Source organism: Rhinatrema bivittatum, chromosome 13 (assembly GCF_901001135.1).
Source record: "Rhinatrema bivittatum chromosome 13, aRhiBiv1.1, whole genome shotgun sequence".
In the NCBI taxonomy this organism is placed as follows: Eukaryota; Metazoa; Chordata; class Amphibia; order Gymnophiona; family Rhinatrematidae; genus Rhinatrema; species Rhinatrema bivittatum.
The window spans coordinates 38,247,251-38,261,990 of NC_042627.1; the positions used below are offsets into that span (position 1 = coordinate 38,247,251).

Consider the following 14,740-nt stretch of genomic DNA (forward strand, 5'->3'; position numbering starts at 1 on the left):
CCTTAAGCGTGGGGAGGTGCCCTGCCTTCCACAATTGTGCTATATGTAGCCTAGCTGCAGTCAGAATGAATGATATCAATCGATTATCATAGTCACCCAATAGGGGCACCGCTTGTCCCAATAACGCTTGTCCCGGTCGAAGTTGTATTGTTACTTTAAAAACCTGACCTAACCACTCCTCCATCTGTCGCCAAAAGTCACTAATCCTTGGGCAAGTCCACCACATGTGAAAGTAATCTCCTCTTTGCTGGCACCCTCTCCAACAAACGCATAAATTTAAACCATGTTTGGCGCAAAGGCTTAAAAAGAACATTGTTTACTAGAAATGGATTTAACTTAAGAGCTTTAGCTTGTAGGACATACGTAAGAGCATAAGGATTTGCCAAGGCTTTGTCCACAACCAAATATAGAAAATTTGAGGAATCCAATATCCAGTCCTTAACTAATCTAAGATTACAGGCTAAATTATAAAGCATAAGATCCGGTACTCCCATTCCACCCCTCCCCCAAGGCATATGCAACCATCCCAGTGGGATCCTAACCTTCCCGTTACACCAGAAAAAACGCCGCTGGCACTTATCAAGTTATAACTGTTCCTCCCGACGCAAAAGGAGGGGCAGAGTTTGAAAAAGATATAGCCACCGAGGTAAAATCATCATTTTAAACAACTGCACCCTGCCTCCCAACGAGAGTGGGAAGGCAGTCCATGTCTGCAGACAATCCCGAGTCTTTTGTAATAAAGGATACACATTTAGAGCATATAACCTCGTCAAGTCCCGAGAGAGAACCAGCCCCAAGAACGTAAACGTGTCTCCTGCCCACTGTAAGGGAAAATCCTCATCCCACTCCTGTTGTAACGCTACCGGACAAGCTAGGGCCTTTGATTTCCCCAGATTAAGACGTAAACCTGAAAACGACCCAAACGCCCAGATCAGCGGTAAAAGACATCGTAAAGAAGAAACCGGATCTGTAAGGAAGATCAAGATATCATCCGCAAACGCCACGTATTTAAATAGAGTGGAACAAAACCTAACACCCCGTATTTCCTTAGTTAGTTGTATCGCTAAGAGCAAAGGCTCCAAGTGTAGGATAAATAATAGGGGGGAGAGCGGACAACCTTGTCGCGTACCACGAGAAATAGAGAAGGCTTCAGAATGTGAACCATTAGCGAATATAATCGCTTCCGGATTGGAATAAAGAAGACGAATCACACTTAAGAACAGGCCTTCAAACCCCATCCTCTGAAGTATGTGGAACAAATACGACCACTCGACCCTGTCAAAGGCCTTCTCGGCGTCAAAACCAATAGCCAGGAACGGGACCTCCAACTGCTGAGACATGGTCATAGCTGCTAAAACTTTCCGAATAGCTGTTAGAGCATAACGTTTCCTGATAAACCCCACTTGATCCACTCCAACCAAATGAGGAAGCACCTCCGCCAGCCGGTCTGCCATTAATTTAGCTAAAAACTTGTGATCAAAATTTAAAAGAGAAATAGGCCGATACGAGTCTGGTAATAGAGGGTTTTTCCCTGGTTTCGGAATGAGAGTAATATGTGCACGGTTTGAATGTTCAGGAAATGAGCCTGACACTAGCATTGAAGAGAAGGCCTGCAACAATGGAGCGGTTACTTGATCCACCAAACATTGGTAAAACTCCGCACCGTAACCATCGGGACCCGGGGCTTTAAATCTTTTCGCGCCACGAATGGCCAAACGAACCTCCTCCACCGAGATTGGCTTATTCAAATAATCTCTTTGCTCCACTGTGAGCTGCGGTAATTGAAACTTAGAACAGAATTGCTCGCAGGCATCAAGGTTCCAGCCTTCAGCAGTATACAGGGAGCTGTAATATTCACGGAAACATTGGAGGATTTCCTTACGATCTGTCAATACTCGGCCAGAGGAGGAACGCATAGTAGGAATATAACGTGAACCCCGGGCTGATTTCACCATATTTGGCAAAAACTTACCAGATTTGTTACTGTGCTGAAATAATCTACATTGATAATAAAGGACACTTTTACGAGTTCGCTGATGTATTAACGCATTTACCTCCCCTTGTATAGTCTGGTAATAAGTTCTAGCCTCTTTAGTGTTACTTCGCACTAGTCGTGCTCGTGCCTGTGTAAGCTGGGAAGTTAACCGCAAAAGCTTCTGATTCATTGCTTTTTTTCTATGCGACATATATGATAGAATATCACCCCGAAGTACAGCTTTCGCGGCATACCAATAGAGTGTCGGGTTGGACATGTGTTGTCTATTAGAATCCTCATAATTTGCCCAACACCTATAGAGATACTGCTTGAACTTCTCATCCGTGGCCAAGTAGTAAGGGAATTTCCACAAGAAAGAATTAGGTAAGCCCAAATTAAAATTTACCTCTAATCTTACTGGGGCATGATCAGAGATCACTATATCCGCAATCTCGACCGCCCTAATCTGCGTGAAACCCTGGATACTGGTTAAAAAGTAGTCAAGCCGAGACAAGGTTCCGTGTGCTCTTGAGACATGGGTAAAGTCTTTTTCACCAGGGTGAAGGACTCTCCACACCTCCATCAACTGTAAAGTCTTTTCTAAGAAACTCGGGCCTCGCCCGTATTATTTATTTATTTAGCAGTTTTATATACCGAAATTCTTGTAGGGGGTACAAATCAGTTCGGTTTACATTGAACAAAAACAGTGCTTCAAAAGTGCAAGCAATTACAATGAACATTAACAGAATTTCAAAAAAGAACAATTGAGAACTATTACAGAGAACTCTGGATTCCAAACAGAATAATATATTATTAACCAATGAACAAGCAGATGCCATTTAAAACTTTTTAAAATTTATAATGAAACAGTGTTTCGGAGAGGAAAATATAATACGCACGTGATAGCTGAGGCTAAGATCTTGAACTACGAAGAAGAAGGGGTTGATACAAAAATGGAATGCACAAAACTATTGTCATGGAGCAAAAGGCAAATAAGGGTGTCACTGTACGTATCCTGAAGACAAAGGGGCAGGAGGAGATTTATCTAAAGCAGGATCACAAATCGCATTAAAATCACCACCTACAATCATAAAGTCCCCCAAATAGGGGAGCAGATGTCGGTGTATCTCTATATAGAAACTAGGAGAATATGTATTAGGGGCATATACATTACAAAGGACTACTTTAGTGTGGAAGAGTTCAGCAATCAGAATGAGATATCTCCCCATCGGGTCTTTTATTTCCTTAACTAGAGTGAAGGGCAGATTACGCTGAAGTAGAATTGCCACACCAGCCGATTTTGTAGTGCCAGATGCATAGTGTATGATACTCCCCCCTAGGCGTCCCAATTTTAAATGTTCCATATCAGTCAAATGTGTTTCTTGCAGGAATGCTATATGAGCTTTCCGCCGTTTCAACAGGGACAGGATTTTTGTTCGTTTGATAGGTGAGTGAATTCCACAGACATTCCATGTAATCACATTGGTACTAGAATTAGAGATGGAATGTGATACAGAGTTTTGCAATAAAACCTATTAACCTCTTACTGCAGCGAAGATCCTCCCAGCCGGGATCTCCCACTGTGCACCAAGGACCTCCCCTCCACCCCCACGATCCGATCACTGCACACTTTATTACATTTAATATGTAAAGAACAAGTACTCCTTGAGAAATTCCCAACCCATCCAGAAACATTGATCCTAACAAAGGGATCGAGATCACTTGCCCTTATATATATATATATATATATATATATATATATATATATACACCTCCTACCCCACCTTCGGACCCTGTCCCCCGGCCCAGGCCCCCCTCCCTCCTCTATATACAATTGTATAAACTCATAGTAAGTTACTCCCTTCCATTTAAGGACCCAGGACCCAAACTTGGCAGAGCACTACAGTCCCACCCAGACATATGATTACCTGACCCCAGCTAAAATTAGTAATGCTCGTGCCAGATCACTACTATCTATATCCCCACCCCTCCCCACAGCTTTAATAAATCACAGAGCTCTTTCCCACTGTACCAGCCTCATTATGCTACAAGTTCAGGGTAGATATTCTGCATTGAACCCTCAATTAATACAACAGCATACTGAATTAAAGAAAAACCCCAGGAGGCATATTGTTTGGTCTGCATAAAGGCACTAAGGCACCCCGCCAGGCCCCAAATTCCATGCGGGAATAAACAGAACATTACCATACAGTTAAACAAGAAGAAGAACGAAGAAAACCATTCACTTGTCCAAAATTAGTTTTGCTTTCTTCCTCTTCTCTCTGCACCGATCTCCTCTGCTAGGTGGGCAGCACGCCAAACCAGCGCGGCCGAGACCCGGGGCCCAAATGTCCGCTGAGGCCATTTTCACTGTGTCCGGGCGCTCTCCGCCAAAATTGTCAAAAAGAAGAAAAAGAAAAAAAAAACCCAACAAAAAAAACAAAACGCCGGTTTCACCACCACTGCCCAAGATATTTTAAGCTGTCCACTCCATAAGGGGATGCAATGACAGGCCCCCAGGAGACTGACACCGGGCCGGCCGCATGTAGAAAAAAATAAAAAATAAAAACACCGCCTACACAATCACAGTCTTGGGGCTTTAAAGCCGTCCGCGCCATGAGGGAATTCAATGAGAGGCTCCCATGTGACTCCCACGTGGCCGGCCTCATTAAGCTTGCTCCATGCCGGTAACAGCACTCCCCTGCAGCATTTCTCTGTCAGTTTGCAGCCGCCGAGCTTCCTCAATCGAGTCAATCCACTTCACTCCCATCGGCAACACCACTCGCAACTTCGCCGGGAAAACTAGCGTGGCCCGCAGCCCCTGCTCAATCAGCTGAGTACAGATCGGGGCCATAAGTCGCCGCTGTGCCGAGACAGCCGCCGAGAAATCCTGGAAGATCAGGATCCTGTTGTTTTCAAAGGTAAGCTCTTTTTTACTCCGGGCTGCCTGTAATATCTCTTGCTTATGAGCATAATTAAAAATCTTCGCCACCACCACTCGGGGCCTAGGGGCACTGGAATTAAGAGGTCCCAGACGGTGAGCCCTCTCAATGCGCAGCTTTCCATGTGTGCGGGTGAGGGCCAGGTCCTTTTCCAGCCAGGCCTCTAGCTTCGACGCTAATTGTTGATCATCAATAGTTTCTGGCAGCCCAATAAAACGCAGGTTTGATCTGCGAGACCTATTTTCCAGATCTTCAATGCGGGCTGTTTGTTTTGCTACAGTTTTCTGCAGCACACTGATCTCAGATTGTACTGTGCTGAGGCCATCTTGTGTCTCCGAGACCCGGGCCTCTATCTCTCCAAACCTGCTTTCAAATTTCCCTAAATTTGCCGAGAGCTCAGTGATTTTTAGCTGAAAGATTCTGAAGCTCTGGTCCCAAAACCTCTAATATCGTTAATGTCTGCGATGGGTGTTGCAGGGGGGCTGTGACAATCACTCACTGCGGCCATGCCTGGAGATGCAGCAGGCTTTGGACGATCCTTCCCTTTTTCCTTTTCCTTGCGGACCACTCGAGATGACATGCCCACCACCACAAAGCACAGGTGCAGTGGCCTCCAGATCCTAAAATATCCCCTAATCTGACTTCAATCGGGGGGTGGATGGGGTCCGATTCAATAGGCCTAGGGCCGAGGAAGAAGAAATCACATCCTCTCCCTTCAACGCCCCCTAGTGATCTGCTTTTACTTTTTAAGTTGACTGAATGTAGATGGACACCAGATAGGGTTGAAGCCTTGACTGTTGGTGCTGCTGTTTTCTGGTTTTAACTATGCGCTAAATGAGCCCCTTCTATTCTTTGTTACCATGTGTCCTATATGTGCCTGTACACTCTTCTGCAAATAACTGGAATCCCACCACCAAACCCCATCACCCATAAGAAGCAGCATAGCCAATCACCTTCTAGTTTATTTGAATGTATGAAATCCAGCACACGAGATTCCGTCAGCCATGTGCCTCTTCAGTTACGGCTATAGTTCAGTGTGCAGTTAGATTATTTGTTCAGTGGTGGCAATGCTTTCACTGTGGAGGAGCATGTAACGATATGTATTTACAGATGATTACTGTGAACTTCCCAAATGTTTCCATAATATTAATAAAGTGAAATTTACATTCCTGCTGAATTTACCATAATTTACCCAATCCCCCACTTCTGTTACAATAACTGGCTTCCTCCAGAGTCTGGTCATTAGGTGCTACTATTGCGCAATGGCAGGAACTTCCTCTTCCCTGTACGTACCACGATCAGTCCAGACGGTGGGTTATGTCCCCCGTCCAGCAGATGGAGTCAGAACAGCCTTCGAAGGGTGTTGGCATATAAACCAGTGCACCCTCTGCAGGAGCTCAGTATCTTTCTGACTCCAGCAGATGAGAGTAGGGGAACCCATTGCTTCCCAAGTGTATTCAGGGCTTAGGTTCTCTCCTTTCTTCTATTTCCTTTGACTTATTTGCAGTTTGGATCAAGTTGTTTAAAAAAAAAAAAGCCAGTTTTTGGGGAGGCGTGGTTTGCAGGCTGAGCTGCCCCCTTTTCTCTCTCCTCCTCTTTCTCTGATCTCCGGGGGTACATTTAGTGGATTTCCTTCTGTCTTGGTTACTTTTTTAGGTTTTCCTCCGTCAACGACTCCTTGGCAAAGTGGAAGCTGGTGGTGCCAGCCTCTCCACACAGTGCCGATGACCGCTCCACGGCCCCGAGACAACAAATTTTCCCCGGGGCCGCTGCAGCAGGGAGGGGTGATTCCCCTGCTGCCGTCCGGGGCGTTTTAGGGGGCAGTGCAGGCTGGTTTTAGCCCCCCCGCGGCACCTCTCCGTTGCTCGGGCCCCCCCCCCCCCCCGGCCTTTTCTGTTCCTCCCCCGGCGGCCATCATGCCTTGGCTGTCCCGGTGCTCGGTCTGTGGCGAGCCGGGGTCGAGGATCTCGCGCGAGGGGATTTGTGCACGGTGCCTTCCCGGTGGGGAAGGCACCTCTCAGCCAGTCAGCACTTTTTCTTTCCTCCCCTCAGCGCGGCCTGGGCGGCGCAGGCTGGCCCCTTCACCGTCTTTGGCGGGAACAGGAGCCATGTTGGATTCACAGCGCGGCGATTTTCCAGGCCCAGAGGAGGAGGGGAGGGATTCTCGGGATGCCTATCCCCCGAATTTGATGCTGGAAAAGTCCTCCCTGACCAGGGCTCCTCAGCTCCCTCCGTTTCCGGCCCCCCCCCCCCCCCCCCCCGGGGCATGCCTATGTTTTCTCCTGATTTTATTTTACTTTTGCACAGCGCATATTTGCAGCGCCTGGAGGCTTCCAGTGGAACGCCCACGGGGCCACCCCCCGCCAAAGCTCTGCGCTTCACGGCTGCGCCACAGGGCCCCCCTGGAGCCCCCCCGAGGGGCCGCCAGGGTACATTTTATCCCTGGATCAGGGGGGGGGATTCCCCTGTTCTTCCGGACTCTGCTCCGTCAGACACTCAATCGGAGGGTGATGACCCGTGAGCGCTCCGCATCTTCCGGAGGGAGGAGTTAGATGACCTGATCCCTCAGATCCTTGAGGAGCTGGACCTAGACCCACCACCAGACCCACTTGCCCCGGTCGTCTCCGCATCTTCCAAGAAGGGAGATCCAGTCCTGGCCGCCTTGCGTCCGCTGTCCCGGGCGTTCCCTACACATGCCTCCTTCTTGCAGCTCCTGGCTAGGGAATGGGACACTCCTGAATCTTCCTTAAAGGTCGGCAGGGCGATGGAGAAGTTGTATCCGCTCCCTGAAGCTAATCAAGGTACCCCGAAGGTGGACTCGGCGGTATCGGCGGTCACTAAGAGGACAACTATCCCGGTTACGGGCGGCACGGCGTTGCGAGACACTCAGGACCACAAGTTGGAAATCTTCCTGAAGAGAGTTTTTGAAGTCTCCGCTCTACGTATGCGCGCGGCCATGTGTAGCTCGCTCGCGCAGAGGGCCAGCCTTCGCTGGGTTCAGCAACTACTTACCTCTCAAGACCTTCCGCCCGAGGAAGCCGTCCAGGCTGACGTTTGGAGTCCACCATAGCGTACGGGGCGGATGCCCTGTATGACCTATTCAGGGTATTGGCAAGGTCCATGGTGTCTGTAGTTGCGGCAAGACGTCTCTTGTGGCTCCGTAACTGGTCGGCGGATGCCTCTTCCAAGTCAAGCCTGGGCTCTCTCCCCTTCAAGGGCAAGTTTCTCTTCAGCGAGGATCTAGACCAGATCATCAAGTCCCTGGGGGAGAACGTGGTACACCGCTTGCCTGAGGACAAGCAGCGTACCTCCCGGTCTTTTGCTGCTTCTCAGACACGGGCCAGAGCCCAGCGTCGCTACCGGAGTCACAGGTAGACAGGCCCATGGACACCCTCTTCCAGATCCCAGTCCTGGCCCCGGTCCTTTCACGGGCGCAGGCCCGCTTGTGAGGGGTCGGGGCAGGGGAACCCCCCCAATTCCACTCAATGATGCCAGGCTCGCCCACTCCTCCACCCCCAGGATCGGGGGTCGTCTCTCACACTTCTACGAGGAGTAGGTTCGCATCACCTCAGACCAATGGGTCCTGGATACCCTAAGGAACGGCTACGCCTTGGAGTTTGTTCGCCTCCCAAGGGACAGGTTCCTCTTTTCCCCCTGTTGGTCGGACCTCAAGAGATGGGCGGTGCTACAGACTGTGGACTGGTTGCAGGCTATAGGGGCCATTTCCCCCGTCCCCTTCGGCGAGGTGGGCTCGGGCCACTATTCCATCTACTTCGTCGTGCCCAAAAAGGATGGCTCCTACTGCCCCATTCTGGACCTGAAGGAGGTCAACAAGTCTCTACGGGTACTCCGCATGACTATGTTCAGTCATCGCGGCAGTGCATCAGGAGGAGTTCCTGGCCTCCCTGGATTTGATGGAGGCCTATCTCCATATACCCATTCTCCCTGCTCACCGGCGGTTCCTCCGTTTCAAGATCCTGGGCCAACACTTTCAGTTCCAGGCTCTTCCCTTCGGGTTGGCGACCGCTCCTCGAACGTTCACGAAGATCATGGTGGTAGTGGCGGCAGCCCTGAGGAGAGAAGGCATCCTCGTCCACCCCTACTTAGACGACTGGCTGATCCAGGCGAAGTCGTTTGTCCAAGGACAGTCGGAGGTCGACAGGGTGATTCACCTACTTCGCTCCCTGGGCTGGGTCGTGAACTTCGCAAAGAGCTCCCTCGTTCCCTCCCAGCACTTGGACTTCTTGGGAGCGCGCTTCGAAACGCGTCAGGGCAGTCTTCTTGCGGCCGGACATGGCCCAATCCTTGCGGGAACACATACGACTGTTTACTGCATTACCAGCACCCACCTCCTGGGGCTATCTCCAGCTTCTGGGCGTGATGGCTTCCACTATCGACCTCGTGCCCTGGGCTTTCGCGCACCTCCGTCCCCTTCAGACGGCCCTCCTTTCACGCTGGAAACCAGTCTCGCAGGATTATCAGATGGTGCTCCCTCTCCCGAAGGTTGCCAAGGACAGTCTGCGTTGGTGGTTGGATCCGAGGCATCTAGCCCGAGGCGTCTCCCTCGAGGTCCCCGATTGGGTGGTGGTCACCACCGATGCCAGTCTCTCCGGGTGGGGGGCCGTATGCGAACGAAGCTCGGCACAGGGGACGTGGACGAAGGTACAAGTGTCGTGGCCGATCAATCGCTTGGAAATCAGAGCAGTGCGTCTGGCGCTAATACATTTCCTTCCGTTGGTGCGGAATTGGGAGGTAAGGATACTCTCGGACAACGCCACCACAGTTGCGTATATCAATCGCATGGGGGGCACGAGGAGTTGGCACGTATCGCTCGAGACGGCGCGTCTGATGGAGTGGGCAGAGATTCATCTAGCACGCCTCGCGACTTCACACATCGCGGGGGTAGACAACATTCAGGCGGACTACTTGAGCCGACAACAGCTAGATCCGGGAGAATGGTTCCTCTCTGAAGCGATGCAGCTTCTTGTCCATCGGTGGGGGTCACCTCACCTGGACTTGATGGCGACGTCCCTCAACGCCAAGGCCCCCCACTTTTTCAGCTGCAGAAGAGAGCGCGGCGCGGAAGGGGTAGATGCCCTAGTCCTGCCGTGGCCGCGTCATCTGCTTCTCTACGTCTTCCCTCCCTGGCTGCTGGTGGGCAAAGTTCTACGGAGAATAGAAGGTCATCAGGGGCCCGTGATCCTCGTGGCTCCAGAGTGGCCCCGTCGACCCTGGTTTGCGGATCTCTACAGTTAGCGATCGATGGTCCGCTTCGGCTGGGACATCTTCCTCGTCTACTCCACCAGGGCCCGGTATTTTTCGATCAGGCAGAACGCTTCTGTCTTGTGGCCTGGCTTTTGAGAGGCGCCGCCTCAGGTGCAGAGGATACCCTGAGGTGGTAGTCTCGACTCTGCTGAAGGCTCGGAAGACGTCTACTTCGGTCGCTTATGTGTGAGTCTGGAAGGTTTTCGAGTTGTGGTGTTCCAAGCTGGGCACTCGTTCCACGAAGGCGTCAGTCCCTCAGATCTTGCAGTTCCTCCAGGACGGCCTGGACAAGGGACTCGCCTATAATTCTCTGCGGGTCCAGGTGGCCGCCCTCGGTTCCCTCCTGCAGTATGGAGAACATCCGTCCCTCCTGCTCCAGCCTGACATCGCCCGGTTCCTCAAGGGACCCGTGCCCCTCCTGGAGCCTCAATTTGGTTCTCCAAGCATTGTCAGGGCCTCCCTTCGAGCCCCAACGCAACTCAACTATCAAGGACCTCACCCTCAAGACTGTCTTTCTCGTGGCCATCTGCTCCGCACGTCGCATCTTGGAACTTCAAGCGCTATCCTGCAGGGAACCCTATCTCCGATTCATGGACTCGGGTGTCTCCCTCTGCACCGTTCCTTCATTCCTACCCAAGGTAGTATTGGCCTTCCACTTGAACCAGACGGTTGAGCTTCCGTCCTTCGTATCCGACGAACCAAGGTCTCTCCGTTTCTTGGATGTCAAGTGCACGTTGCTCCACTACTTGGAGGTCACTAACGACTTCCGGGTCTCCGATCATCTGTTCGTACTCTGGTCGGGCCCGAAGAAAGGCTCCCAGGCTTCGAAGACGACGATTGCTAGATGGCTAAAGGACGCCATTTCCTCGTCTTACATCAGAGCGGGGCGAACTCCTCCTTGCGGCATCATAGCTCATTCCATTCGTTCACAAGCAGCCTCCTGGGCTGAGGTGCGGTCCGTTTCCTCTCAGGAAATCTGCCGTGCGGCAATCTGGAAATCGCTGCACACTTTCACGAGACATTATCGTCTACACCTGGCGTCGTCAGCCTCTGGACACTTTGGCGACCAGGTTCTCCGAGCAGGACTTTCAGGGACCCACCCGGAGTATTTATTTTTATTTTGATTTTTTCTATACCGGCATTCGTGATAACATCACATCAAGCCGGTTTACAGTAAACAATGGGGTAATAACCGGAACATAGAACAAAATATGTAATGTACATATTATAAATACAGTTACAATAAACAAGGATACGTACAACTAGGAGTAAGAAGAAGAAAAGATAGGAACTTTAACATGTTGTATTAACCTGTAGAATGGTAAAGTTTCCAAAGATGGAAGTGAATGATTTACAATGAATAGGGAAGTACCAAAGCTTTACAATGAATGATTTACAATGAAAGCTTTACAATGAATGATTTACAATGAATAGGGATGTACCAAAGCTTCCCTACTCATTTACAATGAGTAGGGAAGCTTTGGTACATCCCACCGTCTGGACTGATCCTGGTACGTACAGGGAAAAGAAAATTATTCCTTACCTGCTAATTTTCGTTCCTGTAGTACCAAGGATCAGTCCAGACGCCCACCTTTATTGGGTTCTTGGCTTTTCTCTGCTCGGATTGCTGTTTTCTATCTGAAGAATGCTGTCTCTCTTTCGTCTTTTACGTCTGTGTTCACAGCTCCCTACAAGTTGGCAGTTCTTGCCGCGAGTTGCCTTACATGTTGAATTTGTTGTTTAATACCTGTATTGGTTAAATATACTTGATCCAGTCTGCTTCTTCAGTGTTCTGTTGTTGGGCTTTGATATACTTTATACTGAGCTCCTGCAGAGGGTGCACTGGTTTATATGCCAACACCCTTCGAAGTCTGTTCTGACTCCATCTGCTGGACGGGGGACATAACCCACCGTCAGGACTGATCCTTGGTACTACAGGAACGAAAATTAGCAGGTAAGGAATAATTTTCTTATCCTTGGTACTACAGGAACGAAAATTAGCAGGTAAGGAATAATTTTCTTTTCCCAGGGGCTATGAACGCTACCTCTGCAGCATCCCTGGCGCCAGCTGACCCAGAAGCTGGGCTAAGAATCACATCCAACTCTCCTGCATGACAGTGTGCAACTCTGGACCATATCCAGATCATTTAATGTAAGATAAGCTTGTGATTCTGATTGTCCAGGAATCTTGAGTAACATGAGACTAAATTCCAGGCTTTTATTTTTTTTAACCTGTTTAGTCAAGGCTTGGCTGACAATGCAGTAATAGCTAAAGTGAACTGTGAATTATGGGATTTGGATCGTCCCCTGGAAGGTGATTGTCTCTTGGACCTGCTTATGTTTGATAATGAAGAAGCTCAGGCTGTAAGTACTTTGCAGATATTTTCGTATACTTTCAGTTGATTAAGGAAAATTATGTGTAGTCAGAGAAGATCACTTATCTGAAACCATTTTAAATTCTCTGTAGAATTGTTTCTTTCTATCTGTACTGTCCGGGCACAGTATCACCAACATAGACCCTCATTCTGTTGTATTATCTCCTGCATAGTGACCCTGAAAGCTGTTGAGAAAGACATCTTATAGTGCCTTTAATTGTGGTACAATATATTGTCTACAGTTTTGTCTGTCTACACTGACAATTAAGAAGTTTAAATCGGTGAGATTTGTTTCCTGGCATAGTTTTATCATAATTTCATAGAGGCCGACATTTGGCTCTACTTAGCTAGATAAATAGGGCCTTAACTGACTAAGTAGATAGCCGAATATTTTGGCAATGAGTGGGGCAACTTATCTGGTTATCTTAACCAGGTAAGTGTCTATATTCAGCCTTCCCCGGTTAAATTAAACAAATAAGTTAAACCTGCTCAATAGCAGGTCTAAAGTTATTTGGATATAAGTTATCTGGGTATATTTGGTGGCATAGCCATGCTGCTGAGTATCCCTTCTAAGTTATCCGGATAACTTAGATAACTGGATATCTTTGAATATTGGGCTCATAATAATTAACAAAATAATTGTCTTAATTTTATGCAGGTGTACTGGCACTCAAGCGCACACATCCTGGGGGAGACCATGGAAAATTATTATGGCGGCTGCTTGTGCTATGGGCCACCTATTGAGAATGGATTTTATTATGACATGTTTCTGGGTGACAGGCAAGTGTCTGTGTTCCAAGAAATATAGCTATGAAATCTTTCTGGGGTTGTGATACCATTTTATTGGTCTAACATACAGAAGTTGCAGTATATGAGCTTTTGAGCCCACTTGGGTCTCTTCTTCAGATTGCAGCATCTAAAAATGGGGCCAGGTGATCTGGAAAGCTCATCTTTTACACTGGTGTAAAACATAAAAAGATTCCCATTGTTTTCTCCAGGAACAGTACAGTTACTAGAACTCTGAACTAAGGCAATATAGTTTAGACATTGGCATTGCAAAGTAAAACACATTGTATTTTTTATCTTGCATTGTGAAGCCTCTGGTGACCTACACCCTGCTTTGAAACCATTCATATGGTGCAGGCAGAAAGTGTGGAACAGCAGTGCCAAATACTCAGTTTTGGTCAAATTTGAGGCATGATTTGATCTTCTACCCCTGTGTTTAAGTAATCATCCAATTTTTTTGCATGCTTTTACAATTTTTGCATGTCTATATTTTATTATATCAAATATTAGTACAAAAATAAATTGAATTTGTACAGTAATTAAAACTAATTATGAAACACTGATGTTGCATGACTAATTGGAATGAAAATCTTTATCAACCAGAAGACATAGTCCTAACAGAGCAGTGCAGCAGGGGCATAGAGGGAGGTCTGTGTAGAGTGCATGAAAAATAACTTGCACACAACTTTTTTTTTTTTTCTCTCTGTGCGTAGAGGCGTGTCCAGTAATGAATTCCCTGCCCTGGAGAACATGTGTAAAAGTATAATTAAAGAGAAGCAGCCTTTTGAGAGACTGGAAATCAGCAAGGAGATTCTGCTAGACATGTTTAAGGTAAATACAGTTCTTTTAATCTTTTCATGGAAACAAATAATAAAAGTATCCAAAACGCATTTTTCTATCTAGACATAGAAACAAAGAGCTTGACAAGCAGACAGAGACCGTGCAGCCAATTCAGTCTGCCATTCAATTTTAGAAACCCTACATGCTGTGTCCTTCAAGTCTCGAACATTGTTTTCACAAGGTTTGTTTTTTAAAGAGCCGGTACACCACTCAGCCTTTGCTCATTTCAGTCCCTTTGTAACTGTCATGTGCTGTTCATGTCTTTTCTTTCTACGTTTTCTCAGGGTTTGTTTGTGCAGCAATAACTTTGTTACTGTTTGTTTTTTTTCTACTTAAATTAGTGAGCACTGTCACGAGTTGGTGTGTTTCTAATGCAGTTTACATTTCTGGGGTAGGTAGGGGGCATCACTAGTGGGATTGGATGCACAGACAAGGTTTGACCGTATAAGAGCTTGCTTGTCAAGCTTGCATGCACAGTCAGTAATAGGGTCGGACATTGTGAGAGAGGTTTGACGGTACAGGAACGTAGTTGTCAAGCTTGCGCGCACTGTCAGTAA

General features: G+C 48.1%; 1 protein-coding gene across 2 annotated transcripts in view; it reads left to right on the top strand.

Annotated features, from left to right (window-relative positions):
* LOC115074847 (threonine--tRNA ligase 2, cytoplasmic-like) overlaps positions 1-14,740 on the top strand; it is a 112,104-nt gene that overhangs the window by 16,243 nt on the left and 81,121 nt on the right. For both annotated transcript variants that reach the window (XM_029574767.1, XM_029574766.1), the window contains exons 3-5: positions 12,423-12,546; positions 13,216-13,337; positions 14,057-14,174. In XM_029574767.1, the coding sequence (XP_029430627.1) occupies positions 12,423-12,546; positions 13,216-13,337; positions 14,057-14,174 (364 nt within the window). The remainder of the gene's footprint in view (positions 1-12,422; positions 12,547-13,215; positions 13,338-14,056; positions 14,175-14,740) is intronic.